Raw genomic sequence first — 23783 nt, 5'->3', positions numbered from 1 at the left:
GATGATGTATTATTATAATGTAAGTGAATGAAGAAAAAGAGAAGTTGACTAACATAATAGTAGAGGCCTGTGTATGAAACCCTGTTTCAGCCCAGACTTGGACTCTTCCGTTTCACCCCTATCAGTGGCAGCCATGGACTCAACCAACTGGTCATTTCTGGCAGCATCCACAGTGTTGATCTGACTCCTGACAGGTCGGTGGGTCTCTTGTTTGTGGACACGCTCATGTGCGCGTGCATGAAACTGTAAATTGGCATTCATCACTGTTGAGGTTAAACGGTTGTGCAGTTACATCTCAAATGTTGCAGTTCATACTAAACACAAAGTTTATCCAGCTAACAGTTAGCAATGTTTGAAGCTGTCTCTGGAGACCTCAAAGGTATCAGCATGAGTGTGTTACTTTGCTGCTATACGCTTAAATACTGGACCAATGTGTGTTGTAAATATTCAGCATTTATTTGTCATGTTTAGGTTATAATTTGGTCACGGTGGCCTTTAGCACCAGATTGTGATTATTGCACAATTTTTCACATATTTATCCTGCACCATGTTTAGTCAACAGAGGGCAGCAGAAGCCAGTTGATGGAATGTGTACTCTTCAAGTACACATTCAAAGTACTTTGCTTGAATATTCCAATTTCATGCAACTTTTTATTTGTACTCCAGTACATCTCAGAGAGACTAATATTGTACTTTTTACAAAGCTGAAAACAGGGTTGTTTTTCTGAGCTGGTGAAAATGTGACTTTTTAGAAATACAGTACGTGGTCCTCATAGGACACGCCTCCACAAACATGTTGATTTTATAGATTATGATGCATTGATGTAGATTAAACTACAGGATATAAAGGAGTTAAAATGAACACAAGCTTAAACATCTCCACCAGTAACATGCAACACATTAAAGCAGCAGTAATATTAATCCAGAAACATCATATATGTTTGATATAATTCTGACAGGAAACATTTTACTGTATTTTCACAGTTTTGTCGTAGTACTTTTATTCCAGTCTGAATACTTCCTTCACCACTCTACCACATCTACATTATGTTGATGTAAAAAGACCAGAACTTCACAGCTTTGATATTCCTCATTACAAATATGTATTACAAATTTTTATTGTGTATTTCCAGATATCATGACACACGTTCTTCTGAGACTGGAATAAAGTCCTGGACAGTGTTGTTAAAAAAGACTGATGGCCATGTGTCCACCAGGAAGAGACAGGAATATCTCCCTGCAGCTCACCAGTGTTGGTGCACAGTGTCCCTCACCTCTTGTGTGGACTTCTACCTTTCACTAAACAGGTGAGTGCAGCTTTTCAAAATAAAAGAAGGAGAAAAGCACAGAAGGAATAAAGGAGAAGAAACATGGAAATGAGAATAACGTATTTTATTTAGTAGCAAGCTGGATACACAACATCTGAATTTAAATTAAGATGCTACAGTTACACACAAAAAACAGGCAAGTGATGAATAATTATATTTGTAGCATACCCCTCCGACAGATGGTCTTGCACTTGAGTGGGGATTTTAGTTTTCATGAATAATTCCCAAAACCAACGTAAAAGCTGAGTACAAAGGCACAAACCGATAATTATGTGTTAGCTTACTCTTCGTTAGCATTAATATATCATACACACAAATCCAACGGTTACGCTAATGTCCTTAAAACATACACAGTTATTACATGTATTACAATTAAACTAACCTTGTGCCTCTTCGGGGGAGTGCTAAAACCTTTACCGTCTTTGTTTGGTGTTTAAATCGGACATATTTGCTGTAAACGTTACATTAAATCCGCGCACAATGCAACTTCCTCTTTAACTCCGCGAACCGCCTTCAAAATAAAAGCATCTTCTTTCAAAACAGGAAACGAGACACTTCTAGCTCAAGGCTGTCAAAAACATGCAACAAAAAACAACAGAATTGATTGACAAGCAGTTTTCTAAGCCAAAACACAAATGGGGTTACTTACAATATTTGTGTATCTGATTTCTGAGATAATTAAATAAACAGTTTGCAAAATGAAGCGTCTTAACAAGAGGCCCAGTCACTTGTGATTATACCCAGAGGGACAGCTAGGAACCTTCTGAAGGAGCAGAAACAGAGACATTTTATACCGGACCCTGAACAAAGGTAAGGTTTGTGAAGCTGTGCAGGAAACAATAATATGTATGTCAGAAAGTGGAACTAAAATTATCAGAACTCTCACCAGCTATATTGGATATATTGACTAATTGTTTAATGTCAAAGATGAACAAGGTGAGATGAGGCTGTCTGTGGTTACGTGATTTAAAGTCACAGCCTCTTTAATGCAAACTAAGGTTGTTGCTCATTGAGAAAGAAAATGAAATAAAATGATCACAGTAAATCTACTTGTCTGTTCTTGAAGGATATTCACACCACAAACACCATTTAAAACATAGTTCTGCCTATTTATGCTTTAGTTCCTCACCCTGTGCTTTGAAAACATATTTATATTATACAACAACCAATGAATGTGTCTCTTCAGTTTATTTCCCGAAAGAGATCAAATCTTATTTATTTCTTTAACCTTGATCTGAACATTGTTTTATCATTATGATTCCAACCTCAAATGTTTGTAATCAACAATAACACCAACAAAAAACACATCCGTGATAATAATCCTAATAGATCACTTTGCCCTCCATGAACATCTCAGAGAAATATCAGTTTAACATATTTTGATATCAGCAGTTTTAGCATCACCAGCCTCTCCAATTTTGAAATATGGGAAGAGTTCCTCAGTGAAAGTGTCTCTGTGAGTGTAGATGTGAGTCATGTCTTCAGGGTCGTAGAAGGACACCTCCCCCATGTCATAGTCCAGCTGGACTCTGATCCTCTGGAGACTCTTCTTCACTCTGACAGTCTGACCAGCTCCATTAGTGTATGTTCCACTGTCATGAAATAAACACCAGATTTGTGAAACGGGTATCTCTCCCTTCCTGTCAACTGACTCTTTAACCAAACCTACCAACCAGAAAGGATGGTCTCCCACCTCCACATCCCAGCTGTGTTTCCCTGAGCTGAAGCCCTCAGATCCCAGAACATCTGAATACTTAGAGAATCTCTCTGGATTCTCAGGAAGCTTCTGGTTTGTGTCTCCACGTCTCACACTGGTCAGATCATCAGACAGATGGAGACTGTAGGCTGCAGTGTTTGGGTCCAGAATGACAGGACTGAAGTGGACCTTGTCCTTCATCTTCTCCCAGACTCTGAAGGACAGGTTGCCCAGGTGTTTGGCCACATCTATCAGCAGTCCTGAGACCAGCTGTGGATCTGACCGTGAGCTCTGGACTCTGGCTCTGGTCTGAGTGGGTTTATAACTGCTGAGGAAGGACACGTTGTGTTTCTGCAGGTCTTCTTCAACAGCAGAGATGCTGTCTGACAGAGAGGAGATCTGCTCCTGAATCATCTCCATCTCTCTGCTGATGGTCTTCCTCTTCTGCTCCTCTTCCTCCCTCAGAGCTGCCAGTCTGGAGTCCTCTTCCTCTTTCAGGAACTGGTGGAGCTTGTTGAACTCTGCTCTGATCTGCCTCTCTGTGGACAACAGCTGCTCCTTGGAGTGTTGAATCACTTCCTGGTATGTTTCCTCCACTTCTTCATATTTGTCCCTCTTGTCCTGCAGAGACTCCAAGTCAGATCTCAGCTGGTCCTTCAGGTCACTGACTGCTTGTTCTAGAGGAACCACCTTGTGACTCTGGTGGAGAGGAAACTCACAGACACGACACACAGCTTTCTGCTCGTCCTCACAGAACCAACAAGGGACTTCTGGATGTTTCTCACACACGACCTCCTCTTTCTCCTTCTCTTGTTCCGTCTCAGGTGAAGCTTTATTCTGCCTCTCAGCAAAGGAGTCAGCCAGTTCCTTCAGTACAAAGTTCACATTTGGATCTTCTTTTGAGGATTTCCTTTTACAAAGGGGACAGTTTTTGTCTCCAGCTTGTTTCCAGAATAGTTCCAGGCAGCGTGAACAGAAGCTGTGGTTGCAGCTCAGAGACACAGGATCTCTGAACGTCTCTGAACAAACGTGACAGTTCAGGAAACTTTCAACAAGAACTATTTTATCAGCCATTTTCTCAATTTCTCTTTAAACAGCAAGACTCACTAAACTCACTCTTTAAATTACAGATTATAATCCTTCTGGTTGAATGTTTATAGTAGAGATACTTCACCCTGTAATGGAGTCTTTCTGCTCAGTTCAGCAACCTGGAAATCAGCTTTAAGTTTCACTTTCTATTCTTTTACGTAAACAGCTGACATTTCATTTCATTACCAGCAGATGGTGCTATTTCTTTTATTACATTTGTGAAGGACCAGAGTACACAGAACTGGGAGAGCAGGTAAAGGTGCAAATAATATGGATTTTATTAACCCAATAATATATACAAGGATAAAAAAAAAAAAAATAAGTTCCACATAATTGCGCCATAGTCTACAAAAATGTATTTAACTGGAACTTAAATTACGACATACAACATGGTGAGGAACATGCACACGTGATCCTTGAGTTGTCTGAATTTACATTTTATAGTTAACCTAATTAATAATTTTGAGTTAACTATATTAATGTTTACTTGAATTACATGAGTTGCCTAAACTAAAGTTTTTTTCAGCTTTAAGAACTTAAAATTATTGAGCTACTTTACTTAGAAATGTTGAGGCAATCGGTTTCCTGACTTTCTTCAAGTAAAGTCAACTTATTACATTTTATACGCTGACCAAAGTATGTTAAACTAAGATTATCTCATTTACTCATCTAAACCATTCGGGATTATAAAGCTATATGATCCCACATTAATACATGAATGAAAATCACTGATTTTTTTTTTTTTATCTCAACGTCACTTATCAAAGTTTGTTGAATGATGAATTTAGTTTGTTCAAATCAAAACAACAATTATTTTTCCACAGATGCTAAATTTGATCCAGAAAGACTCTCCTTTAAAAATTTGTTGTTTTTTCTTCACACAAACAAATGTTTCAAGACAACAAAGTTCAGTTTTATACACAAAGTAAAACATGTTTCACAGCTTCTCTCAGACAACAGATCATTTCAGGTAATTACATGAACATCCATCTGCAACACCACAAGTCCCAAAGAGCTCCCAAACCCCCAGAGTCCAGACCAGCACAGGTACCCCTCACCTGACAGATCTGGTTGGTACTAACTAACATCAGCTGTGTGTGATCCTGTACAGACTGAACTATCTGGACAGCAGAGAGAAAGTTTCTCTACCAGGAGGAGACTCTCCCTCCTACAGAGAACACAGAGACAATGAGGAACCAGACCAGGACCAGACCCCCAACCCAGGATAAAGAGGTTCAGTGAATGTGGTGTTGAAGGTGTGGAGGTGGATCAGTTTGTCAGAAGAGACTCTGTAGAAGGACAGAGAGCCAGCAGGACAGTCCACATACACTGCTACTCTACCGGAGGAGGAGGAGGAGGAGGAGGATGTTACGGTCTTATTGTGACAGACGGAGTAACCACCATCGGAGCATATCAGACTCCAGGACTGATCATTCCTTCCAAACCAACAGTCTTCACTGGCCCCTCTCCTACTGATTCCTCTGTAACTCACTGATATATAAACGTCTCCTCTCCACTCGACCTCCCAGTAACAGCGACCAGTCAGACCAGTTGTACACAGCAGCTGAGGCCAGTAGTCAAACCTGTCTGGGTGATCAGGATATGACTGATCCTCTCTCACACCTGTCACCTCCCGGTTGCTGTCAGACAGTTTGAGCTTTCTGTTTACTGTGTTTGTGTCGAGTTTGAGTTCACAGGAATCTGATGGAGAGAACAAGACACAATACATCTGCAGTTATTAATCTATCATCTGTTCCTCTATTGACATTTTGATGATGACATCAGTCTGAAGATGGTTCATTAATCAAATTCAAAGCAGACTTACACTTCCTCAGACCTGGTGTGAACCATCGGACTCCAGCAGGCTCCACCCTGAAAGGAGGAGGGTGGGGGTGGTCAGAACACCATGGAAACATGGACATGACATCACCCTCATGCACAGAGCGTTGTTATTCATGTTCACATGGAGCACTTATTACTTTATGGAGGTTCTTCTGATTGGCCGATGAAGACAGCTCATTATGTTCACTTATTCATGATATATTATTATCAGTATTATATTGAAAGTCATCCTCCATTTCAGACTCAGTTTCCTCTACCAGTCAGTCAGTAAATCCGATGTTTAAACCTGCATCAGTTGATTTCTTTGTCCACTTGTGGTTCAGTGAAAACAAGCTGTAAACACAACATCTGACACATTATCAGCTCATGAAGGAGTTGTGTCTGACAGGATATCATCCGGCTGCTTCCACATCCAGCTGTTACACAACAACATGATGATTCATCAGGACCTGACGAATGGACGTCTACTATTCTGTCTCTCTTTTAGCTCTGTGTTTGGTCTCCACCACCTCCTGAAGGAAACATATGTCTCTCTTGCTGCTAAATGCTCCACTATGTTCACCAGCTGGTCTCTCGCTGAGTCTGTCCGCCGTTTGCTGCAGGTAGTGAACCTGAGATGAGTCTCTGGTAGTTTGAGGTCAGCTTGGTGAGTCAGGGTCATATTAACCAGGCTGACAGGTGTGACAGAACCGGTTTCCAGCTCTACCTCCTCTATCAGACTGATGGTCTGTGGCTGCAGCAGACCTCTTCCTACCTGAGAGTTTCCAGTCTCCATTGTGGATCCTCCAGTCCAGCAGACAGCAGCTTCACCCCCGAGTCTCCTGGATGATTGTAGCTCAGGTCCAGCTCTCTCAGATGGGAGGGATTGGAGCTCAGAGCTGAGGCCAGAGAAGCAAAGCCTTCCTCCGTGATCAGACAGCCTGACAGCCTGGACACACACAACGTCAACACACATGTCACATCTCCAGACATTCAGAGATCTGAAGCAAGATACAAGTTTATCCATGAATGTAAATCAGGATTTAAGTGTCCATTAGTTTTACATGTTGATTAATCCTGACCTGAGAGTTTCCAGTCTCCAGTGTGGACTCTCCAGTCCAGCAGACAGCAGCTTCAGTCCTGAATCCCGCAGGTCGTTGTTACTCAGGTCCAGCTCTCTCAGACTAGAGGACTGGGAGCTGAGGACTGAGGACAGAGCTTCACAGCTTCTCTCTGATAGGTTACAGCCACTCAGTCTGAAGAGACAACAATCAACATGAAGAATAATAACATTTATGTTCAAATTAAAACCTATTTGATAATGAGTCTGGACTAAAGCTCAATCAGAGGGAAAAAAGATCATTTGTTAAGTGAAAGTGGATAAAATGATTGATGTTCTTCTCGAAACAAATCCTAAAGTCAGTTCACTGTCCTCTACCGTATGTAGTATTAATATTAGGATGAGGGTGGATATTTAATTTTGTTAGTGTAAAAACACAGTTTGTGTTTTCTGTCATTTTCCTGGTGAGAGAGAACAAAGTGATAGAAAAAGATAAATCAAACTTCATATTCTGACTTCATGTTTTGTTATGTTCTACATGAGAAATAAACAACCATCGCTCAGCAAATCATTACTGTAGAGACACACGTTCAAGTTTTCAGTGTCTTTTGCTGCATTTCCCCTTTTTTATTTATGAATTATATCAAACATAACATCTTAAAGCATAAATAAGAGGAATAACAGCACGACCCTGTGATGTTTTATTGTGAAGGAAAATTGTGTTTCAAACACTGCCGTCGTTTATTAATCCAATGTGGATTAAATTTGGCTGTTCTACAAGGTTCTTATGATGTGATGGAAACATACAAATTCAAGAAAATGACTTTTGATCTTAAGTTTCTGAGATAAGTTCCTCTGGTTCATAGTTCTGGATCATTTCCTGGTGAAAAATGGGTTCATGAAATCTGAGCTCATGATGAGCAAATTCATAGATTCAGAAAGAGAGAGTCTGTTTACACTGAATGGAGCTGATAGTTTAGAGACACATTAAATCGTTTCAGACAAACTAACTTGATCTAACCTGAGAGTTTCCAGTCTCCAGTGTGGACTCTCCAGTCCAGCAGACAGCAGCTTCAGTCCTGAATCCCGCAGGTTGTTGTTACTCAGGTCCAGCTCTCTCAGACTAGAGGACTTGGAGCTGAGGACTGAGGACAGAGCTTCACAGCTTCTCTCTGATAGGTTACAGCCACTCAGTCTGAAGAGACAACAATCAACATGAAGAATAATAACATTTATGTTCAAATTAAAACCTATTTGATAATGAGTCTGGACTAAAGCTCAATCAGAGGGAAAAAAGATAATTTGTTAAGTGAAAGTGGATAAAATAATTGATGTTCTTCTCGAAACAAATCCTAAAGTCAGTTCACTGTCCTCTACCGTATGTAGTATTAATATTAGGATGAGAGTGGATATTTAATTTTGTTAGTGTAAAAACACAGTTTGTGTTTTCTGTCATTTTCCTGGTGAGAGAGAACAAAGTGATAGAAAAAGATAAATCAAACTTCATATTCTGACTTCATCTTTTGTTATGTTCTACATGAGAAATAAACAACCATTGCTCAGCAAATCATTACTGTAGAGACACACGTTCAAGTTTTCAGTGTCTTTTGCTGCATTTCCCCTTTTTTATTTATGAATTATATCAAACATAACATCTTAAAGCATAAATAAGAGGAATAACAGCACGACCCTGTGATGTTTTATTGTGAAGGAAAATTGTGTTTCAAACACTGCCGTCGTTTATTAATCCAATGTGGATTAAATTTGGCTGTTCTACAAGGTTCTTATGATGTGATGGAAACATACAAATTCAAGAAAATGACTTTTGATCTTAAGTTTCTGAGATAAGTTCCTCTGGTTCATAGTTCTGGATCATTTCCTGGTGAAAAATGGGTTCATGAAATCTGAGCTCATGATGAGCAAATTCATAGATTCAGAAAGAGAGAGTCTGTTTACACTGAATGGAGCTGATAGTTTAGAGACACATTAAATCGTTTCAGACAAACTAACTTGATCTAACCTGAGAGTTTCCAGTCTCCCGTGTGGACTCTCCAGTCCAGCAGACAGCAGCTTCAGTCCTGAATCCCGCAGGTTGTTGTTACTCAGGTCCAGCTCTCTCAGACTAGAGGACTTGGAGCTGAGGACTGAGGACAGAGCTTCACAGCTTCTCTCTGATAGGTTACAGCCACTCAGTCTGAAGAGACACGGATTAAGAAAAAATAAGCAATAAGTCAACAATAGCAGGGTAATGAATCTAACTCTCTCTGTACTTACAGAGCTTTGTTGGAGGCTTTGACCACTGGCAGCAGCCTGAGAAGAGCCTCCTCTGAAGCAGAGTATTTCTTCAGGTCAAACACCTCCAGATCTTCTTCTGATGACAGTAAGATGAAGACCAGAGCCGACCACTGAGCAGGAGACAGTTCATCGGTGGAGAGACCTCCTGATCTCAGGGACTGTTGGATCTCCTCCACCAGAGAACCATCATTCAGTTCATTCAGACAGTGGAACAGATTGATGCTTTTCTCTGGAGACACATTCTCACTGATCTTCTTCTTGATGTACTGGACTGTTCTCTGATTGGTCTGTGGGCTACTTCCTGTCTGTGTCAGCAGACCTCGTAGGAGAGTCTGATTGGTCTCCAGTGAAAGACCCAGGAGGAAGCGGAGGAACAAGTCCAGGTGTCCATTTGGACTCTGTAAGGCCTTGTCCACAGCACTCGGGTAGAGATGTCTTGGTTTAGGGTTGTCTCTAAATACTTTAGACAACAGGGAGGTTTTTTGTTCTTCTGACATCAGGTTGACACCAGAGTTGATGGAGGTCAGATGGACATGAAGAGCAGCCAGAAACTCCTGAACACTCAGATGGACGAAGCAGAACACCTGGTCCTGGTACAGTCCTCTCTCCTCTCTGAAGATCTGTGTTAACACTCCTGAGTATACTGAGGCTGTTCTGATATCGATGCCACACTCTGCCAGGTCGGATTCATAGAATATCAGGTTCCCTTTCTGCAGCTGATCAAAAGCCAGTTTTCCCAGAGACTTCGTCATCTTCCTGCTCTTTGGATTCCAGTGTGGATCCGTTTCAGCTCCTCCATAAAACTTGACCTTCTTCACTTTGGACTGAACCACCAGGAAGTGGATGTACATCTCGGTCAGGGTCTTGGGCAGCTTTCCTCCCTCTGTGGTATTCAACACGTCCTCCAGAACTGTAGCAGTGATCCAGCAGAACACTGGGATGTGGCACATGATGTGGAGGCTTCGGGAGGCCTTGATGTGGGAGATGATCCTGCTGACCTGTTCCTCTCTGAACTTCTTTGTGAAGTAGTCCTCCTTCTGTGGGTCAGTGAACCCTCTGACCTCTGTGACCAAGTCAACACAGTCCAGAGGGATCTGATTGGCTGCTGCAGGTCGTGTGGTTATCCAGAGCCGAGCAGAGGGAAGCAGTTTCCCCTTGATGAGGTTTGTCAGCAGCACATCCACTGAGGTGGACTCTGTAACATCAGTCAGGACCTCATTGTTGTGGAAGTCCAGAGGAAGTCGACACTCATCCAGACCGTCAAAGATGAACACAACCGGGAACTCTTCAAACCTGCAGATTCCTGCTTCTTTGGTTTCTGTGTAGAAGTGATTAACAAGTTGCACCAAGCTGAACTTCTTCTCTTTCAGCACATTCAGCTCTCTGAACGTGAATGGAAACGTGAACTGGATGTCCTGGTTGGCTTTGTCTTCAGCCCAGTCCAGAGTGAACTTCTGTGTTAAGACTGTTTTCCCAATGCCAGCCACTCCCCTTGTCATCACTGTTCTGATTGGTTCCTCCCTTCCAGACGAGGCTTTGAAGAGGTCTTCTTGTCTGATGGTGGTTTCTGGTCTGTGTGGTTTCCTGGATGCTATTTCAATCTGTCTGACCTCATGGTCCTTATTGACCTCTGCAGTCCCTCCCTCTGTGATGTAGAGCTCTGTGAAGATCTGGTTCAGGGGGGTTGGGTTTCCTGATTTAGAGGTCCCCTCAAACACACACTGGAACTTCTTCTTCAGGTTACATTTGAGTTCACGCTGACAAACTGCAGCAAGAAGTCCTGAATGAACACACAACAAAGAAGATCAATGAGTTAAATAATAGATTTCAACATCCTCAAAGAATATATATATTCTGGTCCATCTCTTGAGACATTAGTAAACGTCCCATTTATGTAGCATTCCTTTAGAGAAATCCTCTTACTGTTCTGCAGACAGTCAGCCAGCTCCTCCTGCTTTATCCTCCTCAGGAAGTGCAGTGAGATCTTCAGAAATGCTTCTCTGCTGCTCCTCCTCTGCTCTTCATCCTCACCGTCCAGCCCCTCCTCATCCTCCCTCTGACTGTCAAAGCATTCTGGGTAATCTGAACTCACAACCTTCTGGATCTTCTTCAGCTCGTTCTTCACAAAAGTGAGGATGTTCTCCTCCAGCAGCTGGAACAGAATATTATATGAATGACACAAACTAAAACCATGCAAGCAAACATCAGATCCACGTTGGACAGACTGACCACCCACTGGTCTAAAGAGTGCAGCATGGAGATGGTTGAGAACAGAATAGATGTAAAAGTAGTTGTACATGGACAGACCATAAATATGGAGTCCAGGTGTGTTTGATGCTGCTGGGAAAACACACCTCTGCGAACCTCTGAGCTCTCCTGGTCCTCTCTGTGGAAGACTCATGCACAATCAGCTCACATTGTGTTTACACCATAGACTGTTTATTGGTCATCATTTAAAACACAAATACGACAATAAGTTAAAGATGTTCCATCACGATTCATCATTTTATAAACCAGATGCTAAAGACGGTAGATGAAGGACGACCATCCGTGTGACAGTTAGTCCGTTTCATCTGGTTTAAGAACTTACTCTGGGTCATAAGAATCTCGTGCATCTCCGAAGTTATTCACATCGTCTTTAGACCGATACCTCTTCAAGGACACACAGCTGGGTTCAGGAGACTTTTCTCTCTGTGAACTGATAGAAACACTTATATTTACTCATCATCATCATCATCATCATCATCGCTGATAGCCTGTAGTGAAACTACTTGGTGGAAAAGACATCAAACCCAAATATTGACTTCCACAGACATTTAAAGTTAAAGTCGGCGTTCGATCCCCGCCTCTGCTAGCCCTAGTCGTTGTGTCCCTGAGGAAGACACTTAACCCTAAATTGCTCTCTGTAGCTTTGTCTACGGTGTATGACTGTAAGTCGCTTTGGCTAAAAGCGTCAGCTAAATAAAATGTCCCGTTCTCTTGGACCCCCGCCGCCTGTCCTCGTTCATCTTGATCACGCACGTCAGTTCACTGCGGAGGTCGATGTTTCTGACCATCCGGTCTCAGCGCTCAACTACGGATCAAAAACTCCATCCTTTGTGCCTTCTACGTTTTGCTGAGCGGAATTATGTTGTCGGCAACTAAGAACTGTTGGCAGTGAAACTTGCCGTGGAGACACTGGCTGGTGGGAGCAGAACAACCGTTCACCTGGCCTCCATCCAGATGCCAAACGCCGCAATTCCCAGAGCGCGTCCGTCCGCCTGGTGGCCGTCCTCCGGCCCGCCAGCCCCCGGACTGCATCTGCCATGTGATTGTTCATACCCTACACCTGTGGTTTCCCCTCTTATATATACTCCCCCGTTTTCCCTCATATGTGCTGGATCGTCTTCTTAGTAACCTTCGATCATAGTTTTCTAGTGTTCTTTTCGTTTCTGTACCAGTTTTCTCCTTGTTTTTGACTCTGCCTATTAAAGGTTGGAGCTTTAAAACCTGGACTCCTGTCGTTTCCTCTGCTCCTGAGTCTTTGCCCCACCAAAACCCGGGTCGTGACATAAACAGGTAAAAGAAGTGTTACATAGAGCCCCAGAAAAAAAACTACACGATCTGGAGCGAGATGATTGGGTTGTGGTAAAAGCCCTGAGGAGAAAGCCTTCTGACATCATCACAATCATTATCGTCCTCATCATCATCAGTTTGAAATCCTCACCTTTGATCAACAGGGTGGCGTCCATCTTTGAGGTTTATAGGACGATCCATAGACCAGTCACTCTTCATGGACACACAGCTGGGTCCAGGTTCAGGTCCAGGTTCAGGTTCAGGTTCAGGACAGTCTGGTCTCTGATGGATCCTGGTCACACATGTAGAACCAGAGTCAGTGAGTCAAAGACTCTGTGACGTGGAGAAGAGTCATGACAGTTAGAGATGGTCATCTCACCTCTGAGCTTTGGTCCGGCTGTCATGTTCCCCACACAGAGTGGTTTTAGAGGGCGGGACTCCCTCCTCTCTGTCCTCACACTGACTCATAGCAGAGTCCTTCACAACAACCTGCTGGGAGAGCTCACACATTAGTGCTCTTCATCATGACCCACAGCTCATTCACCTGAATACTAAATACACTCCTAGGACAGTGTCCATGTTGTTGTCACTTTGAGCTGCAGAGTCGTATTTAAACACATTAAACTTAGCTTTATTAAATGTCAGGAAAAACATTTTTAATCAATGATTTTATTGTTAGGCACAAACTTGATTTTTTTTTAAACTGAAACTTGTTCAGACCAAGATAACAGTGCAGCTGTTCTTATTGAATCAACACCTCCCATCTTCAGTTTCACGAGTGAAACAAGAGCGCATTAGAAATGAGGTGGAGTGGCCATTTTATTTAATGATTCTCTTCAATGCACACTGTCGTCATTCAAAGCAACACTTCATCTGAACTTCAGCATTCAAACTAACAGCAGCTTCTCTCTGCCTGCTCACTTTAAACAATCACACATTCACAACAATCAATGACATCATTTCAACCAATCACAGCTCCACTTACTGACCTTTTAGCCATGGACTTCATCAGAGTGCAGCTCTCTTCTGTCCTCAGCAGGTCTGTGTAGAAAAGGAGCTTCGTGCTTCACTTCAACTTCAGTGGCGCAGCTTCTTATCCCTCGTCAGAGGGAGGGTGTCATCGCCTCACTAACAAAGTATGCAGTCTGACGTGTTTGAGATATGTTATTCTTCATTCCACTTGGTTGAGGTTGAACCTGTTGGGGCGGGACAACTTACCCACGTATGAGTCTAATGCTGCGTTCACACTCGCGTGAGTTTACTGGCGAGACAAGTTGTGGTTTATTCGCGTGCATTGACTTTGCATGGGATCTATTCGTTCAGCATTAGGCTGCGGTCCAAATCATTTACTTTTAGGACATACTGCAGCTTTATGCATGTAATGAGGGCACACTACTTCCCCATAACCTGGCACCTTGAACTTTGACCCTCTTATATTTATATTTATATATATATATATATATATATATATATATATATATATATATATATATATATCTGCTGTGCAAAAAACCCTCACAGGCCCTAATAGACATTATCAGTCCCTTAACACAGCGGTCCCCAACCTTTTTCGATTTTCTCTGGCTTGTGGGTTTGCTGTAGCTCGCTAGATTTTCTCAAGAGGTCACGTATACGTATTTCGTGACCTCGTGAGAGGCTCAGATGCACAGACGGATGTATCTGGTCCTTTTGATTAAAAAAAAAAAAATCAGCGAGAAGCTGTATTAAAATTTGAAACGCTTTATTGTTTTCAACTGAGACGTTATTGGTTCTTCTTTTGTTTCTCCATCAACAGCTCAACAACACCACCAATGAGCCGTGACATGTTTCACTTGTAAATATACAGGAACAAAATAAAAATAAACAAGATCATCTACAAATGTGAAAGTTTAACCTTCGTAAGTGCGTGACACAGGATTTAAAGATGGGGAGGTAAAAGTAGGATTCAATTTACAAAGTGTCTTCTGTATAGTCTTTTGTGTGGCACTGTTACTGGGGGGGGGGTGTTGGACTATATGCTGGGGGCTTATTTGATTGGTGCTGGGTGCACGGAGTTGTGGTCAAGGGTCGGGGAGCTCTGGGTGAAAGGAGCATTCCTTGGTTTTAGGTAGAGGAAGATTTACAACACCTGGATACCCATCCTGAATTCACTCGTCCACTTAACTGTGTACTTCAAGCTGTCTATTTATGCATTATTTTGAGTTTGCATGCATTTTTTAATTTTTTCAAACTCAACTGCATGACTGGATTTGTTGATCCTGGATGATGATGATGATGATCGTCTAGGCCGCATCACTTTATAGTTCGAGCTTTGTTTTCACCACAAATACACTGCGGCATCGGACGTGTGTATCGAAACAGTAACAATCTTCGCTGCATGTTTCCAGACGTTTTGGTCTTTTTTCTGATATTTCTCTCCCGATCCGCACAGGAGCCCGACTGTGGTACGAAATCACATTTGAGAATACTTGCTTTCTTCACCAATTCAGTTCAGTTCCTGTAAATACTGTATGCCGGCTGTTTTTATCGTGTTTTCTTTTTACCAAAAATGTTCCGCTACACACGTCCTGGTCTTGAGAATGTGCAACAAAGCAGCAGCCAAGTGGCCCCGTGGACCGAGAATGGGCCACCGGCTCCGACACAGCGACGCCGCTACATGGGCACGGCTCGGTGGTCGTTTGGGTCCGTGGCAGAAGCCTGGTCCTGGTTCCCGAGGCCAGGTGTGAGTCTGTGGTAAAGCTCCTGCACCGTGCCCAGAGTTTCAACGATGTCCTCCGGGTACCGTGTCTGCAGTTCTTCGTTGGCAAAATAGTAGGTGTTGGCAAACTCGGAGAAGTATCGTCCCACCTCCGGGTGGCCGATCTCCAGGGGCGCCGAGTGGGGCTCCAGGTTCTCTGAGGAACAACGACGAACAAGTGACAGTCGGATTAGAGACGATGCTCACGAGGTAACCCAAATTGTATAAACTAGTTCAATTGAGTTGAGTAAGTAGGGAATTCATACCAAACAGTCCCATCCATTAATTGTATGTACATACATACATACATACATACATACATACAAAACAAGACTCACATATCAACATATTTAACTTATTAAGAAAACGTCAAATGTTTTGTATTTCGGCATCGCAGCTTCACGTCTTCCCGCGAAGCCGACTGATGGATGCAAATTCCCTTCAGGGTTCGTAGGGAGCAGAGTCTGCAGGTGAATGTTGAGGTGGTGGAGAGGACAAAGATAACACGTACAAACAATGAAAGCTGTGTCTCGGCAGCACACCGAGCCAGTAAGGGCAAGGGTTAATACCAGTCAGCCTATCGGGGAGGGGCTTTCTTCAGGGGGCAAAATGTATGAACGGTCATCATGCGGCATCACCAAAGTGGATGCCTTGAACCAGGCTTTGTTTTATTCCTACTCACTAACGTATTAATGCTCAGACTTGGTATTAATGCATTTGTCTGTATATGTTGGCCCAGAAGTATTCGACATAGACGGCATGAACTTCACACAAACACGACTAATATGACGTTCTTGAGTCTGATGTGGTTCGGTTAGATTTAAGAGCAACATGCAGCAAATACGAGTAAAGATTCATCTCTTAATATGACAGGATGTGTCGGTCCCGTCTGCTTCGTTTCCTCCATGAAGCAGTTTGTCCACATGCTACTATGAGAATGTAGAAGTTTTACATTGTTTGTGTTGCCGACTTCCTGTCGTCTTATCGGCTGGCAGTTTCCTTTTTCTTTTTTAAAATTTTAGTAGATAACGTATCTGTTTGTTTCAATTATGTACTATTTCTGCATGTTTTACTCCCAAAAAACTCACAGAACTATGTACACAAAGTTAGCTTGCATTATTAAAGTGGAACTCCTTATTTATTTATTTTTTGGCCTCATAAATGCATGCTTGCTTTGCTCTTTTACAAACGTAAATAGACATAATTGGGAACTTTAGTAAATCCTGATGTAATTTTCTGGGTCATTTCACTTGATTTATTAGTGGTTAGTGCCCGGTGGGGGGGGTGAGTTTCCGTCACCATACTGGTGTCCACGATCCATACCTTGTGCTGCGTAGCGACACGTTCCGTCCTGCACGAGGACGTTGTAGAAAGGCTGGTTGGCCCCGTTGGACAGCTGGTGGACCCTCATGGTGGTGATCCACTCCTGACTCATGGTGCACTTTGGGTCCCAGCCGTAGATCACACAGTTGTATCCCGACCTGGTGGAGACGGACGGAACAGGGACAGACACACTGTGAGACGGTCGCAAAGAGGCGCGCTAACGGAGACGAGTGGACGACCGCGTGGACGACCTCGTGACCTCGTCGTGACCCACCTCTTGTGTTTCATGATGAGGCCGACTGAATACTGGACCTCCGAGTGTTCTGGAGCGCTGCGCTTCTTCTCCTCAGGTGTGACGGGATGCTTCTTGTGCTGGATGTGCTCCAGCGTGTGCTGCACCAGGTAACCCACCGCCCCGTGCTGGGAAGGATCCAACGCCTGAATGTGCTGCAGGATGTCGAGCACCTGGAAGAGAGGACACACATCAGAGGGCAATGCGGTTAGGTGATGTGTACTATGGCCTGAACAGGAAGTGCTTTGTACTGAAAGAGAGTTCATATTTTATAATACAAAATAAAAAGGGTTGCGTGTTCAGACCTTTTCTGGCCAAATGCCCAGATGGAAATAGAGGCGTGCCTGCAGCAGCAGGTACTGCACATTATCTGGGTTTATAGTGAGGTAGAGGTCCAGAGAGTCTCTCAACAGCTGGTAGGATTTCTCATTGCCCTCCCTGAAAGAAACCACACAATGCAGGTAGAGTCATTTTTTCCCCCAAGATTCTCGCAACCATTAAAATGCATTACAAGCAGAGCTCCAGCAGAAGAGAGTCAGCCGCGACAGCCACTGGGGTGTGTTCAGGTTCTCTTACCCTCTTTTGCCGATGTTGAGCAGGTTCCCCACCATCCTGAGCAGCACCTCGGTGGTGCTGATGGCGCTGTAGTAATCTGCTGTCACCTGGTGGCCGATGAGGTACTCGCACTCCTTGGCGGTCAGCTGTTTGCCATTACCGAAGGCATCGATGTAGACAAAGTCGAAGATGTCCTCACTCCTGCCGGGACAAAAAGTTTCATGAAAACACATTTCGCAGAAATCGGTCACAAAAAGGGTCTCAGAGGTCTAGCGTGTAGGATTTGACGGCATCTGGCAGTGAGGATGCAGATTGCAACCAAATGAAAGTTATCCCACGTGCTCGGAGAACTACCTCGTTCTATAAAAAGGTAATGAAAATCCAACAATTTGTATATTCCGGGTGATTATACACTAATGAAAACATGCTTAAAAATAGAGATGCACCAATAAGACTTTTTCAGTGCCCATAAAAGGCTTTGGGTGTCAGCCGACGAGTAATACATATATAAATAATAATAGGACAGGACCAAGGTTTTGACAAGCAGAATTAGATTTTTTTTTAAAAACAACTAAAAACGGATCACAATGTGGACGCATGTCCTACAGATTGCTAATGAGACACAATGTAACGCGTAATGACAGCACCAGGTCACCCTCTTTACAGCTGGGTGGGAGACCAGTTCTGTGCAGAGGACCATATCGTTTTAAAGGGTTTGTCAAATGGATGCGATTGAAGGGAAAACCGCCACGTGAGTTAACTAATCCTTCACGCTCTGCTCTCGCCCTGAAATCGTGAGCCGTGTGAGTGACAGCTGGACTCCTAAAAGACAACCTTTTGAGAGCGTTTTCCTCTTTTTTAAAAACGTACCCTCTGGGTTTTTGGCACCAGCGCAGCAGGAAGTGATTTGGAAAGTTGACAGGTTGCAGCTGAACCCCCAGCTTTCGGGCTAAATTCATGTAGAGGACAGAGAGGCTTATGGGAATGCCTGTACGGCGGAGTAGCACCTACATGGAAAAGGCCAGTTAAGTAAAAAGTTTTAAAAAAAATATTCTGAAATTAAAAATAGCTGGAAAATGATTGAAAAGCATGCGACTTGAAAAATGCTCATTATTCCATGGACGATCTACCTGGTGGATGTAAGAGTTGAGAGGGTTGTAGTAGTCAAACTCGTTGCCTTTGTACTGAAGCTGCTCATACAAGACAGAGTTCAGGGCGGACACCACCTGCCTCTGGAGCTCGAAGTCCTCTACGACTGAACAGTCACCTACAGCACACACAAGAAAAGACACTTTATAAGGAACGTTGCCTGGAAGGAAAAATGTAGATCTTGTGCAGCAGACACATTTGACCAAATATTAAAAAGGTATTGATTTTCTTTTCTTAAAATATCAAAGTCATATATATATATATATATATATATATATATATATATATATATATATATATATAAAAATATATTATAATATCATTTATTATATTATTATATATAATACCATTTCTCTTCAATTTCTTTTCTACAATATATATATATATATATATATATATATATATATATATATATATATATATATATATATATATATATCTCTTAATAAAATGAAGACTTTGTAGAGAAGGGATTGTAGAGAATATATATATTAATTTGTAGTTTTGCTTATTTTGAAAGCCCACCTTGGACGATGCGCAGGCTGGGGTGAGATGGGTTCTTGATTCTCAGCATCTTCTTCACTTTTTCTGCAATCTCATCCAGTTGGGCTGATATGCTGTTCAGTGTTACATCAGCCAGGGGGTTACAATACTGATCAACCAGTATGGCACCTAGAGAGGCAGACAAGACCAAGAGAGGGAATGCAGAATGTAGAGAGGCTGCTTGTTTTCATTATTTGAACAAATTAAAACTAAATCCCCAAAAACATTTAAAAAGTGGCAAAATGGAAATATGTTATTTAGCTAATCTCTAAATCTCAAACACACAAGTAGACATTTAAGCTAAGCAGAGGCAGCTGTTAGACACGTATTCACGCCTCACCCTCCAGAGATGACTGCTGATCTGCAGCCTGCTCCATGAAGGTCTTCAAACTCCTCAGGATGTTCTGTTGTCTCAGGAAGTAAAGGATTTTCTTTGCGTAGTACTTCAAGGTCAAGCTTTTCCTAAGGATAGGCGCAGAGAGAGAGCGAGTGCGACCCGTTAATGGTCCAAAGGGCAAAAGAGTCTTCATGAATCAGGATCCACGAGGCCCAACACCCAAACCCATTAACGATTGCAAAAACATGCAGTGTGTGTGTGCGTGCGTGCGTGTGCGTGAGTGTGTGAATGTGTTGGTGTTTTGCAGTGCGTTGCACACCGCCGCTCCCACCTCTTGTCAGAGTTGAGTATGAAGAGGAGCTCGTCTTCGCAGAAGTGCTCCGGCATCCCGAGTGACTCGATCTCTGCAAAGCTGTCTCCGAGCACCTGGCCAACGCAAGGCTGGGTTACAGATCCCTGGGTTAGTTTGGAACATTGAAAGTTCACATTTTCTTGCACAAACATCTGATTTATGTATCAAACAAGGTCAAATGTAACAGTCACGATTGCAATAATTTTTTTTATTAAAAGAAAACAAAAAACAATAATGGATTACTTACGACTTCTGTGAAGAATCTCTTTGAGATTGATTCCACGGTCCTTCGTATTTGTATGCCAACTCTATGGCGCGTTTTGTATTCTCTGAGCCAGTCGCAGCACTCGTTCTGACGGTAAAACATCTGCAGTCTCGGCCATCTGTTGATGACAATGCTCAAGAGTTAGTTAGGTCGCATATGACATGACGGTGACGCCATGCATCCTCATATAACATGACGGTGACACCATGCATCCTCATATGACATGACGGTGACACCATGCATCCTCATAGGACATGACGGTGACACCATGCATCCTCATATAACATGACGGTGACACCATGCATCCTCATATGACATGACGGTGACGCCATGCATCCTCATATAACATGACGGTGACACCATGCATCCTCATATGACACCATGCATCCTCATATAACATGACGGTGACACCATGCATCCTCATAGGACATGACGGTGACACCATGCATCCTCATATGACATGACGGTGACGCCATGCATCCTCATATAACATGACGGTGACACTATGCATCCTCATATGACATGACGGTGACGCCATGCATCCTCATATAACATGACGGTGACACCATGCATCCTCATATAACATGACGGTGACACTATGCATCATCATATGACATGACGGTGACACTATGCATCATCATATGACATTACGGTGACACCATGCATCCTCATATAATATGACGGTGACACCATGCATCCTCATATGACATGACGGTGACACCATGCATCCTCATATAACATGACGGTGACACCATGCATCCTCATATAACATGACGGTGACACCATGCATCCTCATAGGACATGACGGTGACACCATGCATCCTCATATGACATGACGGTGACGCCATGCATCCTCATATGACATGACGGTGACACCATGCATCCTCATATAACATGACGGTGACACCATGCATCCTCATATGACATGACGGTGACACCATGCATCCTCATATAACATGACGGTGACACCATGCATCCTCATAGGACATGACGGTGACACCATGCATCCTCATAGGACATGACGGTGACACCATGCATCCTCATATGACATGACGGTGACGCCATGCATCCTCATATGACATGACGGTGACACCATGCATCCTCATATAACATGATGGTGACACTATGCATCCTCATATGACATGACGGTGACGCCATGCATCCTCATATGACATGACGGTGACACCATGCATCCTCATATAACATGACGGTGACACCATGCATCCTCATATAACATGACGGTGACACCATGCATCCTCATAACATGACGGTGACACCATGCATCCTCATATAACATGACGGTGACACCATGCATCCTCATATAACATGACGGTGACACCATGCATCCTCATATAACATGACGGTGACACTATGCATCCTCATATAACATGACGGTGACACTATGCATCCTCATATAACATGACGGTGACACCATGCATCCTCATATGACATGACGGTGACACCATGCATCCTCATATGACATGACGGTGACACCATGCATCCTCATATGACACCATGCATCCTCATATGACATGACGGTGACACCATGCATCCTCATATGACATGACGGTGACACCATGCATCCTCATATGACATGACGGTGACACCATGCATCCTCATATGACACCATGCATCCTCATATGACACGACTGTGACACCATGCATCAAACATCCTGCTGCACACGCGGTTTTTCTATTTGCACAAATAACCAGGAGAGTAGCAGCGAAGTAAGTCGGGAGGAGGGCATGAGCTGCACCCTCCTGCAGCACACAGGCTACATGTACATGTAAGCATCCAAGGTCACACAAATTCATTATTGTGGGTGTGGGGAGGGGGAGAGGGAAGGGGGGGGGGGGGGGGGGGGGGAGTGCTCTTGAAAAAAAATGCAGCATTCTATTGAAACTTGTTCCAATATTTAAGCGCCGAGATCGACAGCATCCACAGTCGTCTGCATGAGCGGAAGCTGGCCTGGCTTGTGATGATGCATTTGGTGCATCAGCAGATTGTCAACGTCTGACAGCTGCCTGCGAGTTCGCAGTGAAAGGAAACCATCTTTATTAAAGAAGAGCGATTTAGAGGCTCTAAACAAGACGCATAATAAAAAGGGCAGGCAGACGAGGTTTTGGTCGCGAGTGGGGAAAAAGCCACCAAAGGCCCCAACTCCGACGAAATATCCACAGAAGAAACAATGCGTAGCACCTTAGTTTGTACTGGTGTCCCCAGACCTTCCCCCTTCCGTGGCAGACGTCGTGTAGCCGCTTGCAGCAGCAGGAGACGTTACAGATGTCGACGTGTTTGAGGACAGCGAAGCACAGGATATGTTCGAGTAGCTCGGTCGGCAGGTCGGTCAGATTTTTGGTTTGCGAGTCGGAAATAATCCCATTTAGACTGTGTTGCCCCTCTCCGGCTACAGAAGTCGCCATCTTTACTGTTTACTCCGATTACCTCATTGCTCAGGCGACGCCCACTTATGGCGCAGGGGGCATGGCTAGGGGCGGGGCAAAAGAGGTGTATTGCAGTGCGATTGGTTGTTCGGTCAAGGGAAGCTGTGCTCCCTTCATGCGCCTCGGATACTCCAGAACATACATACATACATACATACATACATACATACATACATACATACATACATACATACATACATACATACATACATACATACATACATACATACATACATACATACATACATACATACATACATACATACATACATACATACATACATACATACATACATACATACATACATACATACATACATACATACATACATACATACATACATACATACATACATACATACATACATACATACATACATACATACATACATACATACATACATACATACATACATACATACATACATACATACATACATACATACATACATACATACATACATACATACATACATACATACATACATACATACATACATACATACATACATACATACATACATACATACATACATACATACATACATACATACATACATACATACATACATACATACATACATACATACATACATACATACATACATACATACATACATACATACATTTTAAAAGGTACCTGACCAACCTCGCAGGATTTCCTCCGTCAGTGAACATTAGATGTCTGTCCTAAAAATAATAAATAAATATAATCAAACACGGATTACATGGACAACAATACATGGCAAATAATATGTTATCAAGGCTACACATATTTTAATAACATGATAATTCCGGTAGATATTTTGTACAAAATATCTAATATAACAATCTCAGACAAAAACAATGCCACGAGCTCTGACTCTGAGCCCGAGGAAGCTCCTTTTTTTTTCTTTCCCCCCTTGCAAAGTCGTTAACGTTGCGCTACGACGTTATTACAA

General features: G+C 42.9%; 3 protein-coding genes across 5 annotated transcripts; all 3 read right to left on the bottom strand.

The window, feature by feature from the left end:
* Positions 1-1377: 1377 nt before the first annotated feature.
* LOC117736781 (tripartite motif-containing protein 35-like) lies at positions 1378-4274 on the bottom strand. Its single transcript, XM_034542334.1, has one exon. The coding sequence runs from the start codon at positions 4096-4098 to the stop codon at positions 2698-2700; it is 1401 nt and encodes a 466-aa protein (XP_034398225.1). The 5' UTR covers positions 4099-4274; the 3' UTR covers positions 1378-2697.
* A 53-nt stretch (positions 4275-4327) lies between these two features.
* LOC117736773 (NLR family CARD domain-containing protein 3-like) lies at positions 4328-13989 on the bottom strand. Of its 2 annotated transcripts, XM_034542319.1 has the most exons (13): positions 13834-13982; positions 13224-13336; positions 12996-13136; positions 11880-11987; positions 11597-11675; positions 11213-11441; positions 9269-11069; positions 9015-9188; positions 8016-8189; positions 7017-7190; positions 6710-6883; positions 5939-5985; positions 4330-5814 (listed from the first exon to the last, which is right to left on the bottom strand). In XM_034542319.1, exons 2-13 carry the CDS (start codon positions 13310-13312, stop codon positions 5282-5284), a joined length of 3723 nt encoding a protein of 1240 aa, XP_034398210.1. In that variant the 5' UTR covers positions 13313-13336; positions 13834-13982; the 3' UTR covers positions 4330-5281. The 2 variants fall into 2 exon arrangements, with proteins under 2 accessions (XP_034398212.1, XP_034398210.1); XM_034542321.1 differs by lacking the exons at positions 7017-7190; positions 8016-8189 and having other exon boundaries at positions 4328-5814; positions 13834-13989.
* Positions 13990-14568: 579 nt separating this feature from the next.
* fbxo21 (F-box protein 21) lies at positions 14569-22851 on the bottom strand. Of its 2 annotated transcripts, none has more exons than XM_034542325.1 (12): positions 22598-22851; positions 20380-20515; positions 20112-20236; positions 19784-19905; positions 19426-19572; positions 18882-19018; positions 18622-18758; positions 17773-17952; positions 17502-17634; positions 17179-17369; positions 16905-17062; positions 14569-15738 (listed from the first exon to the last, which is right to left on the bottom strand). In XM_034542325.1, exons 1-12 carry the CDS (start codon positions 22819-22821, stop codon positions 15497-15499), a joined length of 1932 nt encoding a protein of 643 aa, XP_034398216.1. In that variant the 5' UTR covers positions 22822-22851; the 3' UTR covers positions 14569-15496. The 2 variants fall into 2 exon arrangements, with proteins under 2 accessions (XP_034398216.1, XP_034398217.1); XM_034542326.1 differs by having other exon boundaries at positions 20112-20221.
* Positions 22852-23783: the final 932 nt, after the last annotated feature.

The sequence above is a fragment of the Cyclopterus lumpus genome, chromosome 9, assembly GCF_009769545.1.
Source record: "Cyclopterus lumpus isolate fCycLum1 chromosome 9, fCycLum1.pri, whole genome shotgun sequence".
Classification (NCBI taxonomy): domain Eukaryota; kingdom Metazoa; phylum Chordata; class Actinopteri; order Perciformes; family Cyclopteridae; genus Cyclopterus; species Cyclopterus lumpus.
The sequence above is the reverse complement of the archived record's forward strand: the minus strand, read 5'-3'. Positions and strand labels throughout refer to the sequence as shown.

Bases quoted from the DNA above. Each gene is read 5' to 3' on its own strand.
- LOC117736781 (XM_034542334.1), bottom strand. From the start codon at position 4,098: ATGGCTGATAAAATAGTTCTTGTTGAAAGTTTCCTGAACTGTCACGTT.
- LOC117736773 (XM_034542319.1), bottom strand. From the start codon at position 13,312: ATGAGTCAGTGTGAGGACAGAGAGGAGGGAGTCCCGCCCTCTAAAACC. The intron at 9,189-9,268 runs GTAAGTACAGAG...GTGTCTCTTCAG, and splicing joins AAAGCCTCCAACAAAGCTCT to ACTGAGTGGCTGTAACCTAT. The intron at 6,884-7,016 runs GTCAGGATTAAT...GTGTGTGTCCAG, and splicing joins TGGAGACTGGAAACTCTCAG to GCTGTCAGGCTGTCTGATCA.
- fbxo21 (XM_034542325.1), bottom strand. From the start codon at position 22,821: ATGGCGACTTCTGTAGCCGGAGAGGGGCAACACAGTCTAAATGGGATT. The intron at 19,906-20,111 runs GTGGGAGCGGCG...GCCTATCCTTAG, and splicing joins ATACTCAACTCTGACAAGAG to GAAAAGCTTGACCTTGAAGT. The intron at 19,019-19,425 runs GTGGGCTTTCAA...TGTGTGCTGTAG, and splicing joins CAGCCTGCGCATCGTCCAAG to GTGACTGTTCAGTCGTAGAG.